A 17,824-nucleotide genomic window follows, 5' to 3' on the forward strand; every position below is an offset into this window, starting at 1 on the left:
AGATGAGCAGTTACTGTTTCTCAGATGGAGTGAATTAGCCATTAGCTGTTAGCTTATAGCCTTGTTGCTAGCATTTAAGTGTTTAACCTTTAACCTCTGACCTGGGCTCTCTCACCTGGGATGACTGATATAGTTTTGAGAGCTCGGAGAACCCTGAAGGTTCTGAGGGCCGAGACATTACCCAGGTCCACAAACTCTGTCACATATCTGTAAGGGAAGGCAGCAGGGGGGAGGTTTGGGGGAGGGAAGAGGAGCGAGGGAAGGAAGGGGGAAGTCACACACACAGGACACACACCATGACAACACAAGGGGGTTGGGGGTTGGGGGGGGGGGGTCGACAAATGTCACAAACAAAAGACATCTTGGCTGACGGGTGTGAGAGCAGGCATAGGTTCTTACCTGGGATTACCGAGATAGTTTTCAAAGCTCGCAAAACTCTGAAAGTGCGCAGAGCTGAAACATTGCCTAGGTTTACAAACTCTGTTACATACCTGCAGGATTAAATGCACAGTTAAAAATCAGCGTTGTACGCTGACATACTTGCAAATGCACACACACACACACACACACATACAGACGCAGGTACACACATACGCGCATATGAATACACGTCAAGCACACACTTTCACAGTGGAATTAATTAGATCAAATGCACTACACCATAAACAGGAATACGTTAGATATCATACATACAGTATATACGTTTTTGAGAAAGATTACTTGAAAAATACAATTTTATTTAGTAAATGTAGTTAATGGTTTCTTTTCATTTTGAAGAGAGATTCAAATGGAATTAATTGATTACTATTTGTTAATGTAAAAATAGAAATGTAATGAATTATGGCTGCGTCATTAGATTTGGGATGGGGTCGCGAGAACAAAATAGACTGGGTCCTCAGAAATTCTGGCAAAAATAAATGGGGTCTCCACTGAAAAAGTTTGAATACCACTGGTCTAGAGTGTTGAGTGTAGAGCACTGCTCTGACCTCATAACTCTAACCTCTGTGTCCTGACTGACCTCTGTGTCCTGACTGACCTCTGTGGCCTGACAGACCTCCGTGTCCACACTTTTCAAACCAGTCCTTCCAGTTACATGGCAGAATCAGAATATCCACAGTGTAGAAACATTAAGGACACCTGCACTTTCCATGACATAGACTGAACAGGTGAATCCAGGTGAAAGCTAGGATCCCTTATTGATGTCACTTATTAAATCCACTCCAATCAGTGTAGATGAAGGGGAGGAGACAGGTTAATGAAAGATGTTTAAGCCTCGAGACAATTGAGACATGAATTGTGTATTTGTGCCATTCAGGAGGTGAATGGACAAAACAAAAGATTTTGAATGGGGTGTGGTAGTAGGGGCCAGGCACACCGGTTTGTGTCAAGAACTGCAATGCTGCTGGGTTTTTCACACTAGTCATGGGCCAGCATTTTGAGTGTGTGTGTGTGTGGGGGGGGGGGGAGCATCTGAAGGTGTTCCTAATGTTTGGTATAGTCAGTGTATATTGATATTTGGATTAGTGACATGAGTAGTAGTTTTGTAGTGAAGTGTTATATTAATTGTACTTAAAATATAAAAAAATCTACGCTGGTTAGGAGGAATACATACATCAGTCCTATACTCAGACATGCTTGTTGTTGATATAGTCAGCAATGCTAGATAATATCCTATTCTATTGACCCTAGCTGGAAATATGTCATCCATACAGTTGAAGTCGTAAGTTTACATGCACCTTAGCCAAATACATTTAAACTCAGTTTTTCACAATTCCTGACATTTAATCCTTGTAAACATTCCCTGTCTTAGCTCAGATAGGATGACCACTTATTTTAAGAATTTGAAATGTCAGAATAATAGTAGAGTAAATGATTTATTTCAGCTTTTATTACTTTCATCACATTCCCAGAGGGTCAAAAGTTTACATACACTCAATTAGTATTTGGTAGCATTGCCCTAAATTGTTTAACTTGGGTCAAACGTTTCGGGTAGCCTTCCACAAGCTTCCCACAATAAGTTGGGTGAATTCATGCCCATTCCTCCTGACAGAGCTGGTGTAACTGAGTCAGGTTTGTAGGCCTCCTTGCTTGCACACGCTTTTTCAGTTCTGCCCACACATTTTCTATAGGACTGAGGTCAGGACTTTGTGATGGCCACTCCAATACCTTGATTTTGTTGTCCTGATGCCATTTTGCCACAACTTTGGAAGTATGCTTGGGGTCATAATCCATTTGGATGACCCATTTGCAACCAAGCTTTAACTTCCTGACTGATGTCTTGAGATGTTGCTTCAATATATGCACATCATTTTCCTCCCTCATGATGCCATCTATTTTGTGAAGCGCACCAGTCCCTCCTGCAGAAAAGCACCCACACAACATGATGCTGCCACCCCCGTGCTTCATGGTTGGGATGGTGTTCTTCGGCTTGCAAGCCTCCCCTTTTTCCTCCAAACATAACAATGGTCATTCTGGCCAAACAGTTCTATTTTTGTTTCATCAGACCAGAGGACATTCTCCAAAAGTATGTGCAGTTGCAAACCATGTGCAGTTGCAAACCATAGTCTGGATTTTTTTATGGCGGTTTTGGAGCAGTGGCTTCTTCCTTGCTGAGGGGCCTTTCAGGTTATGTCGATATAGGACTCGTTTTACTGTGGATATAAATACTTTTGTACTTGTTTCCTCCAGCATCTTCACACGGTTCTTTGCTGTTGTTCTGGGGTTGATTTGCACTTTTTGCACCAAAGTACGTTCATCTCTAGGAGACAGAACGCGTCTCCTTCCTGAGTGGTATGACAGCTGTGTGGTCCCATGGTGTTTATACTTGCGTACTATTGTTTGTACAGATGAACATGGTACTTTCAGGCGTTTGGAAATTGCTTCCAAGGATGAACCAGACTTGTGGAGGTCTACAATTGTTTTTCTGAGTTCTTGGCTGATTTCTTTTGATTTTCCCATGATGTCAAGCAAAGAGGCACTGCGCTGGAAGGTAGGCCTTGAAATACATCCAAATGACTGAAATGATGTAAATTAGCCTATCAGAAGCTTCTAAACTCATGACAGCATTTTCTGGAATTTTCCAAGCTGTTTAAAGGCACAGTCAACTTAGTGTATGTAAACTTCTGACCCACTGGAATTGTGATACAGTGAATTATAAGTGAAATAATCTGTATAATCTTGTTGGAAAAATGACTTGTGTCATGCACAAAGTAGATGTCCTAACCGACTTGCCAAAACTATAGTTTGTTAACAAGATATTCGTGGAGTGGTTGAAAAACAAGTTTTAATAACTCTAACCTAAGTGTTTGTAAACTTCCGACTTCAACTGTACATCTGTGGTAATACTTACGCCATGGAGATTACCATGAAGTCCAACCAGTTCCATGGATCCCTGAGGAAGGTGAACTTCCCCACACAGAACCCCCTCGCCAAGATTTTAATGAGAGACTCGAATGTGTAAATTCCTGTGAATGTGTACCTGATCAAACCAAGACAGAAAGGCATTATGATGGTTACTATGGAAGTCAACAACAACAGCCCTATTCAATCAAAATCTTATAACTGTTTTCCGGCTAGATCAAAACAACACTATTTCTCCTGTGCCAGTGTCGGCTCTGTTCCAATTTTGATGGCAAGAAAACAATTGTAAGTCTTATGCTAGTGTGGATATCAGTGGAGGCTGCTGAGGGGAGAATGGCTCATAATAATGGCTGGAACGGTGCGAATGGAATTGCATCAAACCTTGTGTTTGATGTATTTGATACAATTCCACTCATTCCTCTCCATTTCTCCCCAATTAAGGTGCCACCAACCTCCTGTGGTGGATACTAGAGCGTAGCCAATGTTTGAATTGTCATGCTAATTCATTTCTTATGGTTTCTCACAGTAAAAATGTCTGAGAAACGCAATTACGCATTCTCACACTGGAAACAGAATTGTATCTTGTGTCTTACAAAGGAAGCTATAAAAACTGGTGTCAATTGAATAGTGTAACAGCCAATAATAAGTAACCTATAGGAATTAAATCTAGAATATAAGTTACTTACTCAACATTCTTGGCCCAGTCCGGGGGGTTGCTCAGAGTCATAAAAGCACAGTTGGTCAAAATGGTGAACATGATTAACATGCTGAACATCGTACAGAGACACAAGTCAAGGAAAGAACACAACACGTTCAGAGACACATGTAAAGCAATGTCACATCAAGGCTAACTAATAATGAGGACTAGGCCCCGAGTGTTCCGTGACCATAGGCCATAGGCTATCCGTTTTGTCACCAAAACCCGATATACTATCCACCACTGCAACCTGTATGCTCTCGTTGGCTGGCCCTCGCTTCATATTTGTCGCCAAACCCACAGGCTCCAGGTCATCTATAAGTATTTTCTAGGTAAAGCCATGCCTTATCTCAGCTCACTGGTCACCATAGCAGCACCCACCCGTAGAGCGCGCTACAGCAGGTATATTTCACTGGTCACCCCCAAAGCCAATTACTCCTTCGGCCACCTTTCTTTCCAGTTCTCTGCTGCCATTTAATTGGGGAGGAATGGAGAGGACTGGAACGAACTGCAAAAATCACTGAAGCTGGAGACTCACATCTCCCTCACTAGCTTTAAGCACCAGCTGTGAGTGCAGCTCACATATCACTGCACCTGTACATAGCCCATCTGTAAATATATCATACAACTACCTCATCCCCATACTGTTATTTTTTATTTTTATTTTGCTCCTTTGCACCCCAGTATCTCTACTTGCACACTCATCTTCTGCACATGTATCACTCCAGTGTTTAATTGCTATATTGTAATTATTTAGCCACTCACTATGGCCTATTCATTGCCTTACCTGCCTTATCCTACCTCATTTGCACACACTGTATATAGACTTTTTCTATTGTATTATTGACTGTATGTTTATTATTCCATGTGTAACTCTGTGTTGTTGTTTATGTCGCACTGCTTTGCTTTATCTTAGCCAGGTCGCAGTTGTAAATGAGAACTTGTTCTCAACTAGCCTACCTGGTTGAGTAAAGGTGAAATATATATTTTTTATTAAAAGTTACCCGGAAAAACTCCATGCCCTATACAGCCTAGAAATATCGACCCAGAGATTTTCTTGGTCAGGTCACATGGTTACCATAACATATTTTCAAAGTCAACATACAATTTAGTCACATTACTCTCACGTGTTTGCTCTATATGACACCAAACTATATCAAACCAAACCTTGATATAGATGTGAAAGGATATGAGTGTACTAAAACTGCAATTGCTATTCTCCGTAGAGGATTGAAGGGGCTTAGGATGTAACAGGCAGGAGTGGCGTTGAAACGGAATATTGCCTTGCCGCGATTTAATACTATAAATGTCTGAAAGAGACCGAGAGACAGAGAGAGAGAGAGAGAGAGAGAGTGAGGAAGAGTTGAGTTTCCCAAATGACATGCAGTAATATGTAGTACACCTTCAACAGACTATGGAACTAAGACTACAAGAAGTGACTGTGGCTGTGAAACACACCCATCCCAGCTGTACACACCACCACAGCACCAAGGCAAGGCCAAGACATTGTCCTCCAGTGTTGATGGTGTGCTGAGGCTGTCCTGTGGTCCTGTTACTATTGGTGTTGATCCTTCTGTCTGGCACGCTCAAACCCCAGAGGACAGGAGAGCAGCCAGGCAGTCCCTCTCTCTCTCTCAGATGGGCTCATGATATGTGTGTGTGTGTGTGTGTGTGTGTGTGTGTGTGTGTGTGTGTGTGTGTGTGTGTGTGTGTGTGTGTGTGTGTGTGTGTGTGTGTGTGTGTGTGTGTGTGTGTGTGTGTGTGTGTGTGTGTGTGTGTGTTTCCGTCTATGTGGGTGTGTATGTGTGTGTCTGATCATGGCAGTGTGAAAGTGTTAGGTAGGCTCTGTAAACAGCCGTCCTACAGAAGGGGCTTCTACAGTACATTGTGTCTTGATGATTACATGAAAGACTCAGCTGGGGCCACAGTTTCGCCCGGTTCCTGTCACTTGTGCATTGGCTGCTAGTTAGCCTTGGCACCATGTAAGGAGGACCCTAGAGTGTGGCTGCTAGTTAGCCTTGGCACCATGTAAGGAGGACCCTAGAGTGTTGGCTGCTAGTTAGCCTTGGCACCATGTAAGGAGGACCCTAGAGTGTGGCTGCTAGTTAGCCTTGGCACCATGTAAGGAGGACCCTAGAGTGTGGCTGCTAGTTAGCCTTGGCACCATGTATAGAGGACCCTAGAGTGTGGCTGCTAGTTAGCCTTGGCACCATCTGAGGAGGACGCAACATGGCACATGAAGGCAGCATAAGGACATGGCACCATGTTTCCACAATTCAGAACATTCTGTGAACTCCTATGTGTCATTATTGGCCAGCAGGGGCTAATGTGATTGCCATTGAGTCTTGCAATGTCTTGTTAATGTATCATAATGCTTTTGAATAGAAAAATAGACCAAACTGTAAAGGTTGTGGGTGGGGTTTAGAGTCCCATATGACATGAAATAGGAGTTGGCAAGACAGCACAAACAGATCTGGAATTTAGGCTAGGTGTGGGTGTGACCAGTACCTTCTGGTTGGAGTAGAAGGGGTCCAGGTCCTCCAGAGGGGTGGAGACAAAGCCTTGGGGGATGTCCCCGTAGATGAAGGGGAGAGACTTCCCTGCCTCCATGTCGCTGTTGGGCTTAGGCTCGTTGTCGTCATTGCTGCCGCTACAGTGGTCAACGCGGGGTTTCCGGGCCTCCTCCTCGGCAATGCGCCTTTCGATGGCGGCAAGCGAGTCGGGACAGAAGCGGCAGAAGCTGTCAGGTCCGGGCGGTACAAGCAGCTGTGCCATCTTGTCATGGTGCTCCTTCACAGGGAAGCTTGGGGCTCCGCCAGGGCAGGGGGCTGGGGAGAGAGGGAGGGAGATCAGGAAGGCCCAGCTACAACATTTAGCCTACAGCACATGTTGTGCATGACAAGTTGCCTGGGATACAGCCAGTACTCTACTGTATGTTTAGACAAATACTCTCCCCTCCCCCTAAAATGAACGTCAAATACGTACAACTGAAACATGAATGGCAATATAATCTTAATTTCCCATGACTTCTGCTGTCAGTTATTGTACTGTAGCACCATGTTCAGATATACCATTACATCATCATACACAGGGACCTGGTTTATTTCTCTCTCTGAAGGACGATCAAAGAGACTTAGTGTAGCATCCTTAATCCTAGTATATTTCCTCTTAAAGACATCAACGTGGTAAGAGCATTACAGGGTAATGTGCACGCAGCTCATGCATGTAGATATATCTACTGTTGAGAGTGAAACCCTGGATGACTGTCAACCAGACACACACAAACACACACACACACACACACAGTGAAAAGGAAGGGAGACATTAGAGAGGGTTCGCACAGTTCCTCTGCCCGCATTGAATTCTGGGTAGTCTTTCTTTCGAGATGCCCAGGGGGTCATAGGCGGGGACAAGGGCAAGGCGAGAGGGCTGAGGCTGGTGACAGTCGAAGAGGGACCTGAACTGATGCAGAGGGACACAGACAGCCTTGGCCGAGGCCAACCAAACTGGACATCAGAGGCCTGTTTCAGCCGAATAAAAAATTATATTTGTATGAGAAGGGAAGTGGTCACCAAGTTAAATGAGATGTAGCTGACCACAGAGATTTTTTTTAAGCTTATTAAAATGTAATTCTATGTAGGTGACTTTCAATATGTCCCCAGGGTTGTCACTGCCACTGTGGTTGATTTAAAAACAGCCAACAGCTGTGGATAGATCACACTCATTGTGGATACATCTGTGATGGAAATAAACACTCATTTTCTCTCTCACCATGGCCTGATTCTCCATCAACATCAATCAACGCCCACACACACCTCTCCCCCATTTATCTTTTTTTACCTCTCTCCAAAGGCCTACCCTGTTTCCTCCAGAGGCCCAGGGAGAAATACAAACAAGCACTCCCCTAAAACCCAAGTGGGCCCTTAGAACAAAACCTGTACCTTTAAGACAACACATATCCAGAGGCCAGTGAGGGCAGTGGGGGCCTCCCTGTCTGGGAGCAGGGGCCAGGGAATACGACTGTGTTCCCCCACCGGCTCCTCTCTCATCACATCTTTAGCACTGTGATCCTCGTTACAGAATGGTACTACTGACATAGCCTTCATTGTCAGTCTTTATCATTTTATATTTCTGAAACAATGGAGGAGCTGCAGTTGTGTCACCTAGCAACCCTATACTGTCTGACTTATGAGGCTACTACTGACACATGGCACATCCAAAACAGTGGCACAGCACCCAGCATACACTTCCATGGGGCTCCTAGCCCAGCCGAGGAGGGATCTCATTTGCATTCATCAGGTTAACACCATTTGATTTCTGATTGCCATTTGAGCAACTGACATCAAAGTAGGTGTTTTCAGAGTTGATTGGTGTTTCTACAGACTGTAAATAACAATTCAATTAACTATCTACTAACCCTAACCCTTATCCTAACCCTAAACTTTAACCGTTACCCTTATCCTAGCACTAGCCCTTACCCTATAACCTTTATTCTGAACCTAACCGTAACCGTAACCTTAGCAACCAGTTGCTTATCAACAGAGAGTTTGTTGATAGTATGACCATTGTTTCAGCATTTACAGATGGATTGTCAGGACTATCTAAATAAAGTGTGACTCGAAATCATCTTTGTTCTAATTCATGGCATGGAATAGGCGCATAAATGAGGAATTACAGTGACCTCATATATCCTATGGTTCTTTGTACTGTAGACAATATCTGTGTCACTGTGTGCTAGCTGGCTTTTCCCATAGGGAGCTTCATAAACACATCTGCTTGTGTTCTAAAGACAGCCTGGGGATCCACTGCTCCGATGTGTGAGTTAGTTGACAGCACGTCACCTAAGAGCCGTATGAGAGGTTTACAAGACCCTACGCTAGTACACACTCCCCCAACTGAACCAGTCTCTGAAGGCTTGTTTTGCCTGGAGTCTAACAACACCGCAGACACTGATTATTTCTATACTCTAAAGATGAATTAAATGGTATCTCATGTTCTAGCATGCATCGGTAGCTATACTGTCTGGTATATTAGGGGTTTTTGAATGGACATTACATTGCCGAATTCATTTAAAATCAAAAGATTGTCCTGGGTGGACGGCATTTATTCAAAGAATGTTTCAAATGTCGACCTCCACATTTAAAAAGGTTGTTTTAATATGATGATGTCTGTCTGTGATAGGGATAAAGAAGCTTCGGGAATATCATACTCGGCCTGTGATCAATATCACAGCTGGAATTTGTCAGATCTGTTCAAAGTTACACGAATCCCTCGAGACTTTATGTAGGCTGTTATCAACACATAAGTATGTACTCAAGACATACATTAAAGCAATACATACTGTTGTTATATCAATACATTAAATGTGACATATGAGTAGTAGTAACCGTTCATATTAGTACGTATTGCTGCGTAGCCAAATTTTCTCTGAACACGTCTGCTGTCCATGGTGCTGAAACGCGAATCAACACAGAAAACACCAATTTGGGGCTCATACACCAAACGGCAGACAGAAACCAAATGGTAAGCTACCAACAGAGACACAGGTATGTTGTCATCATGAAACGCATAGCCAAACACATGAAGGTGTGAAACAAGTTAGGAATCGATTGATGGCTAATAAATCCGTCTAGACAAGTGCAGTGGCTTGCTTTTAAATACGTTGCGTAGCCTTATCACGAACAATAAGCACAGGCTACAGGTATAATCTGAAAGAGAAGGTGAGGCTAGTAGCCATACCTTAATTGTCGTGGATTCAAAACGAGCAGGGGAGGCGGCAGCTGTCGCCATATTCCTCGAATTTACCGCTTCTCATGTGTAACATCTCCGTCCTGCCACCACCATCTGACACGCACATAAGTCTCCAAAAACCGAGACACTCAGATCATGGTTGGAAAGGGCATTAAGTAACAAGAGTGGCTATCTCTCTCAATCACCACAATCCCTGAAAACACAGCGACGTGAGTGAGTGACAAAGGTTCCCAAGCGCGCGTCAGCCACCCAACTGAATGGGTGTGAATGGATCTCTCACAGTGCCTGGGCGTGCCCTTACCCTTACGGGTTGCTTATTCCTTGTAATGGATCCACTATGGATGCTGTTAGCTGAAATATGGATAAACATTTGCATTTTGCCACTACATTCTCTAAGTAGCAGTGTTTCATTTATGACCATGAGACTATCTTATGTCCATGACACTAGAGTCATCTAAGAAGCAGTGGTGACATCTATTTTTCCATTGTCGAGACATGACCGCAAATGACTCAAGCTACTTGAACAATATCGATTGGAAATATTATCGTGATCAACGTTTGCTCAATGCGTTCGTGTGTTTGAGTAACACACATTTAGAGACCACAAAATCCCTGCCAATTTTGATAAATGCATTGCAAGAAATGTATATGTCAATTGAAGGCAAATCTGTTCAACAATAGGGTTCTTGTCATTGATATGTATTACAACAAATTAAATGATCTAATTGCGACACCCATGTATAAAAAAGTAAAGCCATAATTTGGAGATTATAAGAAAGAAGCATGGGAAGGTAGCTTAAATAATAATGTATTGTCATTAATTGTCTATGTCAGGGGTTCCCAAACATTTTCACTCGGGCCCCCAATGGGAACACCCCGCACTCCCCCTGCGCGCACACGCCACGTCTATTTCTATTGGCACAATCACTGTTCATGACCAATCAACATCTTGAACCCCATTGAAAGACTGTCGATTGAGTTGAAGGGGTCAGTCCATAAGAGCAGAGGAATTATATCAAGTATCTGGAAATATTATGTATGGAGGAATGGTCTAAGATCCCTCCCAATGTGTTCTCCAATAATGTGTTCTCTCATAAAACATTTTACAAAAAGGCTCAGTGTCATTATCCTCGCAAGGAGAGGGTGCTAGAATATTGAAAACAGGGGTGTTAGTATGTTTTGCTCATCTTTATCAAGGGTGCCAATAATTATGGATCTGGCTAATTGCCAATATCTCTAGGTGTCTGACAGGGGGCGCTGTTTTAAAGCCACCACACAGCCATTTTGGTACTCCCCTCCGTTGTAAAAAAAATATATTTTGAAATGCATTTATTAATGTCTACATTCGTTTTTGACAAGTATGTTCTATAAGAGACATCTTAATGCATACATTTAAATTATATTAAGGGAACTTAACATTATTTTATATATATATAAAACATATTCCTTAAAAAACCCATTTGAGAGTGCTAATGATACTACAAAAAAAAGAAATATTTAAACACATGCAATTTTGTCCCTTTATTGACATGATGTTGAATTCCTTTCATTCCTATGGAGGACTGCTCCTTCTGGGGAGTGCCAATATGGCGAACGGTGGCTTCAAAGCCTCTTATTGGCCATTACATAGCATCAACCATCCAGGTTATCATTGGTTATCGTCTTGTATTGTTTGTGTGAATGTTTTCTGAAATCCAATAATACAAATCTGTAAAAAAAATATATATTTGGAAGTCTGACATAGACTGTATTAAATAGAATGGGATTGGCGGTTCCGGATTTTCTGTCTTGATGTTGCAAAAAAATACGGAGATGCCTAGATGAAGGTTCCACTAGCCTACCTCTCAGCTGCTGCTCAGTCACTCCATAACTCTGCTTCCGCTTGTTCACGAGACGGTTCGAAGAAACGTAGATCTGTTGTAACAGTAAGCTATTGCAAAAATAAGCAGAACACAAACAGGTTGTTTAGTAATTCCGTATTTTATTCAGGAGGGGAGTTACATGACGATAGGCAAGTTAAATGTAGACTACACAGCATATCGTACAAGTAAGTCACAGACAGACAGTCAATAGCGACGTAATGTTTAAACCATTATTTAGCATATTGGCAAACATTGGCTAAACTTGAGGCAGACTGCTAATTATATGGCAGCAAACTACACATATTACATCACACAAAACGCGAATGGATTTTGCCCCAATGCAATGTGTAGACTACGTATTGCTTGTGCTACGGCAATATCCGTTACAACAGATAGACGGTTGTAATTAGACTTCTTATACAGTGAGCTGCAAAAGTATTGGGACAGTGACGCTTTTTGTTGTTGTTTTGGCTCTGTAACTCCAGCACTTTGGATTTAAAACGATAACAATGACTGAGGTTAAAGTGGAGAGAATCAGCTTTAATTTGAGGGTATTTTCATCTATATCAGGTGAACGGTTAGAAATTACAGCACTTTTTGTACATAGTCCCTCCATTTCACTTCTATGTGTATTAAAGTAGTCAAGTGTAGTAGTATTTGGTCCCATATTCCTAGCATGCAATGATTACATCGAGCTTGTGACTCTACAAACTGGTTGGATGCATTTGCTGTTTGTCTTGGATGTGTTTCAGATTATATTGTGCCCAACAGAAATAAATAATGTATTGTGTCATTTTGGAGTCACTTTATTGTAAATACAAATGGAATATGTTTCTAAACACATCTACATTAATTTGAATGTTACCATGATTGAGGATAGTCCTGAATAAATGGTGAATAATGATGAGTGAGAAAGTTACAGATGCACAAATATATCCCGCCCAAAAACCTTCAGTTATTGTAGTAGTGAGAGGTTTTGCATGTCTTGGGGTATGATATTTGTGTGTAACTTTTTCACTCATTCAATGCATCCAACAGGTTTGTAGAGTCACAAGCTTGATGTAATCATTGTGTGCTAGGAATATGGGACCACATACTACACTTTTTTGACTACTTTAATACACATAAGTGAATTTGGCCCAATACTTTTGGTCCCCTAAAATCGGGGGACTATGTAAAAAAAAAAGTGCTGTAATTTCTATACGGTTCACCTGATATGGATGAAAATACCCTCAAATTAAAGCTATCAGTCTGCCCTCATTGTATTATTTACAAATACAAAACTACTAAAAAAATGTGTCACTGTCCCAATACTTTTGGAGCTCACTGTATATTTTTGGAACATGTGTTCAGAAATATGAGGAAGTGACATAGGCTACATCATCAAATCAATCTTAATTGGTTGAGGCTTCAGAAGAGGGTGAATAAATAGAGAAACATGAATGTGTGTGAATAACATATGCACAGTATGGGATTTGGATTCTTAGATTTGGGAAAGAAGTTTCCAGAAGGGGAGGGACGGGAGCGAAAACTCTGTATCCGTGCTTCTACACCTGCATTGCTTGCTGTTTGGGGTTTTAGGCTGGGTTTCTGTACAGCACTTTGAGATATCAGCTGATGTACGAAGGGCTATATAAATTGATTTGATTTGATTTGATTCGTAGCCTCGGCCTGAAAAGAAACTCCAGCTCACTGGTGATCTTGATCCTCCACAACTGCACCAATCTGAAAACACCAAATATAATGGAAGAAATCCTATTAGATGATTTTTCTTCCACCTATCCAGCCGTTTCATTCAGATCAATGCAGAAGACGAAGGATAGGACACAAGGTCAGGGTGCCACTGTAGACTATTGGGAAGCAGGCTCTGTCAGATGGGCTGTAGTGTGGGTGAAAAAGGCTACCCGTCTGTCTTTTAAGCACAAAACATACTTGAGCATTCTAAAGAACTGCACTTCCAACTTAAGAGCAACATGTGTTCTCTCTGAAGTGGCACTCAGGGAGAACCGGCAAGCAGTGGGTGTGTGTGCCTCCTGAAGCAGAGCCACCCTGTGATTCTTGCAGGTTCCTGCCCTCTGCTGGTGAAAGTGCATTTTTACAACAAGCCAAGAAAGCAGTGTGCCACCAATCTCCTAATTATCCATCTCCTTCAAATATACATCTAACCCTTCAAAATGTACCTGAATTTAACACAGAACATGACATTTTCGTTTTTTTTCAATGCTGTCATAGTGAATTAAAAAGCTGTAGTGCTGGTTAACCTTGGCGCCCATGTGGAGTGTCTGACTGTTTGACATTCACCTGGCTCCTAAGCAAGGGAAGTTCCCGAAGCTGCCTGTCATCATGGTTACACTGTTCTCTTCTCATTACCGTCTCAGTGATGAAAGTAATACGTGTGAGTTTCTGTCACATACACGCCGCACACACAGACACAGAAACACACACAGGCATACAGTGCATTCGGAAAGTATTCAGACCCTTTAACTTTTTCCATGTTTGATTATGTTACAGCCTTACTCTAAAATTGATTAAATAAAATGTTTACCTCATGAGTCTACACACAATACCCCATAATGACAAGGTTTTTTGAAATATTAGCAAATGTATTTAAAACCAAAAACAGAAATACCTTATTTACATAAGGGAAAGGGGGATACCTAGTCAGTTGTACAACTGAATGCATTCAACTGAAATGTGTCTTCCGCATTTAACCCAACCCCTCTGAATCAGAGAGGTGCGGAGGGGTGTCTTAATCGGCATTCAGAAGTTTGGAACCACTCTTCGTAGAGCTGGTCGCCCGGCCAAACTGAGCAATTGAGGAAGAAGGGCCTTGGTCAGGGAGGTGACCATGAAACCTATGGTCACTCTGACAGCTCCAGAGTTCCTCTGTGGAGTTGGAAGAACCTTCCAGATGGACAACCATCTCTGCAGCACTCCACCAATAAGGCCTTTATGGTAGAGTGGCCAGACGGAAGCCACTCCTCAGTAAAAGGCACATGACAGCCCACTTGGAGTTTGCCAAAAGGTACCTAAAGACTCTCAGACCATGAGAAACAAGATTCTCTGGTCTGATGAAACCCAGATTGAACTCTTTGGCCTGAATGACAAGCGTCATGTCTGGGGGAAACCTGGCACCATCCCTATGGTGAAGCATGGTGGTGGCAGCATCATGCTGTGGGGATGTTTTTCAGCGGCAGGGACTGGGAGACTAGTCGGGATCGAGGGAAATATGAACCCAGCAAGGTACAGAGAGATCCTTGCAAATTCTTGCTGAAAACTTGCTCCAGAGCACTCAGGGCCTCAGACTGGGTCAATGGTTCACCTTCCAACAGGACAACAACCCTAAGCACACAGCCAAGTACATGCAGGAGTGGCTTCGGGACAAGTCTCTGAAAGTCCTTGAGTGGCCCAGTCAGAGCCCGGACTTGAACCCGATCGAACATCTCTGGAGAGACCTGAAAATACCTGTGCTCCCCATCCAACCTGACAGAGCTTGAGAGGATCTGCAGAGAAGAATGGGAGAAACTCCCCAAATACAGGTGTGCCAAGCTTGTAGCATCATACCCAAGAAGACTCGAGGCTGTAATCGCTGCCAAAGGTGCTTATTTATGTAAATGTTATACTTCCGTTTTTTAAATGTTTAACATATTTGCAAACATTTCTAAAAACCTTCTTTTGCTTTGTCATTATTGGGTATTGTGTGTAGATTGATGAGGAAAAAAAAAACATTTAATCCATTTTAGAATAAGGCTGTAATGTAACAAAATGTGGAAAAGTAGAGTGGTCTGAATACTTACCGAATGCACTGTACACTCGCATCACGCAAACACACATACACACACACACACACTCATACATAATCTCCCAAACAACGATCACTCCATCGACAGACACACCCAAGACTTCAGCTTAGCATGACTTTTCAAGAAGAACAAACTCGGGTTTCTCCAAACACCCTCTTCATAAGCCTTCAGGCATCTAATCAAACTATTGATCAAGCGCTGATCTAAACCTCGACCTGACATTCAAAGTGACCACAGGCATATGCAAAAAATATATTTAAAAAAATTGTCACAATGTGACATTCCAGACACATTACATTCTCCTCGAGTAGAAGGAGACAATTGAAGGTGGCTGGGATGTCATATTGTGACAAAATCTTTAGTTGTTTATCAGGCTGGCAGAGCATGTGACTGACCTCACTGTGCTCCTGAAACAATGTCAGCTATGTGACTGAGGTGGAGCTCATGGCTCCTGTCCCCTCTTGACATTTGGCTGTGACTCTGCTAATGGTTTCATTAGAGGGCTAGTGGTGAATGTGAGTGCCTTGCAACAGCTTGACCCTTACAGCTCTGTGGTATTTAGGGTTATATCATGCCATAGTACTCAGTGGGTGTTGGGAGTTAGTTAGCCACTCAATACACTGTATATCTACTGCACTTCCTGATTATTCCAAGACTGAAAAAATAGTAAAAACTGGATAGGGAAAATTCAGAATAAATGGCCTCTATACACTTTAAAGGAATTGTGCTTGCTTCGGTCAAATGTTGATTTATTTAAAACTGTTCATTTAGTCAGATGGTATTGTTTTCTTACTAACCTCCATTTTACTGGTGGACATGTGATTGTGCAGGACAGGAAACCTGTAGGAGTCTAGGGGGAACACACACAAGCCAGAGTCAAAACTTCCCGAGTAACCTCTGACCTATTCAATAAACTGGCTCGAGTAAATAGTGCATTGAGATAACAAAGGAAAACAGAGGAGGAAAATGAGTTCATATTAAGGGCTTTATAATTACGGACTCTATTTCCTCACCTATAGATACGACTATTCACTATGGGGTCAGGGTGCAACGCTTTTCAGAAAAGTTCATCAACATGGCCGCCACTGTTTAAAGATGGATAAGCTTAGATCTGTGTGTGTAGGCTGTAATAGTAGGGGGATTTTATTTATTTATTTAACCTTTATTTAACTAGGCAAGTCAGTTAAGAACAAAGTCTTATTTACAATGATGGCCTATCAAAAGGCAAAAGACCTCCTGCAGGGAACGAGGGCTGCGATTAAAGAAATTAAATATAAATATAGAACAAAACACACATCACTACAAGAGAGAAAACACAACACTACATAAAGAGAGACCTAAAACAACAACATAGCAAGGCAGCAACACATGACAACACAGCATGGTATGAAATGTTCATTATTCTAAGACAGCCATTTAAAAATGATAGCGTGTGTCCATCTCACAGATTTCAGTACATAAACATTAGTGCACACCAGATAAGTGACAAGTGATTTGTAGCAATGAAATGTGGCCAATGCAGCACATTTATATAAGTATATATTTACAAACTAACTGGTGCAGGGAATCTCCACTGTTTAACCACCAAATAAGATTACACGATTACAGTCCATGTGGACATGTGTTCCTGGGCTTAAATTGATTAAACTCCTACTTGGTAAGTGACTGCTACTGTGTAAATTAAACTTTAGTATAGGGACAATGTCCATCGCCTGCTATAGTCCAGTCTGACCTTGTGTGATAGTGTTGAACCAAGCGGAGCCTCCAAACAGTAGATTTCTACTCCCTCAATGGTGCTACTTTGTCTCAATAAATCACAGGCAAGGGTGGGTGTATTCATTAGTTGCAATCCGTTGCAAAACCTTTTGTCTGTTGCATAATGCTTTGCAAAATAAACTGTTTACTGTTTGCTTTAGGTGTGATGACGGTGTGGGGGGGCTTTGCTGGTGACACTGTCTGTGATTGGTTTAGATATCTTATCCAGCATGGCTACCACAGCATTCGGCAGCGATACACCATCCCATCTGGTTTGAGGCTTAGTGGGACTATCAGTTGTTTTTCAACAGGACAATGACCCAACACACCTCCTGGCTGTGTAAGGGCTATTTGACCAAGAAGGAGAGTGATGGAGTGTTGCATCAGAGGAACTGGCCTCCAGAATCACCCGATCTCAATCCAATTAGTTGGACCGCAGAGTGAAGGAAAACCAGCCAACAAGTGCTCAACACCCTACGCAGCAAACTGGATGCAGTTTATCACAGTGCCATCCGTTTTGTTACTAAAGCACCTTATACCACCCACCACTGCGACCTATATGATCTAGTTGGCTGGCCCTCGCTACATATTCGTCG

At 42.4% G+C, this 17,824-nt stretch overlaps 2 protein-coding genes across 2 annotated transcripts in view; both read right to left on the reverse strand.

The window, feature by feature from the left end:
* Positions 1-4,202, reverse strand: part of LOC110497093 (sodium channel protein type 2 subunit alpha) — a 30,017-nt gene extending 25,815 nt beyond the window's left edge. The window contains 3 exon segments of the mRNA XM_036952242.2: positions 400-491; positions 3,350-3,478; positions 4,047-4,202. Of these exon segments, the coding sequence (XP_036808137.2) occupies positions 400-491; positions 3,350-3,478; positions 4,047-4,135 (310 nt within the window). The 5' untranslated portion in view covers positions 4,136-4,202.
* A 506-nt stretch (positions 4,203-4,708) lies between these two features.
* On the reverse strand, positions 4,709-10,077 carry LOC149975462 (sodium channel protein type 8 subunit alpha-like). The gene is made up of 3 exons (XM_090208076.1): positions 9,797-10,077; positions 6,566-6,885; positions 4,709-5,367 (listed from the first exon to the last, which is right to left on the reverse strand). The coding sequence occupies exons 2-3, from the start codon at positions 6,830-6,832 to the stop codon at positions 5,209-5,211; spliced, it is 426 nt and encodes a 141-aa protein (XP_090064202.1). The 5' UTR covers positions 6,833-6,885; positions 9,797-10,077; the 3' UTR covers positions 4,709-5,208.
* Between the last annotated feature and the right edge of the window lie 7,747 nt (positions 10,078-17,824).

Source organism: Oncorhynchus mykiss, chromosome 18 (assembly GCF_057628025.1).
Source record: "Oncorhynchus mykiss isolate SJ-2025 chromosome 18, ASM5762802v1, whole genome shotgun sequence".
Classification (NCBI taxonomy): Eukaryota; Metazoa; Chordata; class Actinopteri; order Salmoniformes; family Salmonidae; genus Oncorhynchus; species Oncorhynchus mykiss.

Bases quoted from the DNA above. Each gene is read 5' to 3' on its own strand.
- LOC149975462 (XM_090208076.1), bottom strand. From the start codon at position 6,832: ATGGCACAGCTGCTTGTACCGCCCGGACCTGACAGCTTCTGCCGCTTC. The intron at 5,368-6,565 runs GTACTGGTCACA...GGTCTCTTTCAG, and splicing joins CCTTCTACTCCAACCAGAAG to ACATTTATAGTATTAAATCG.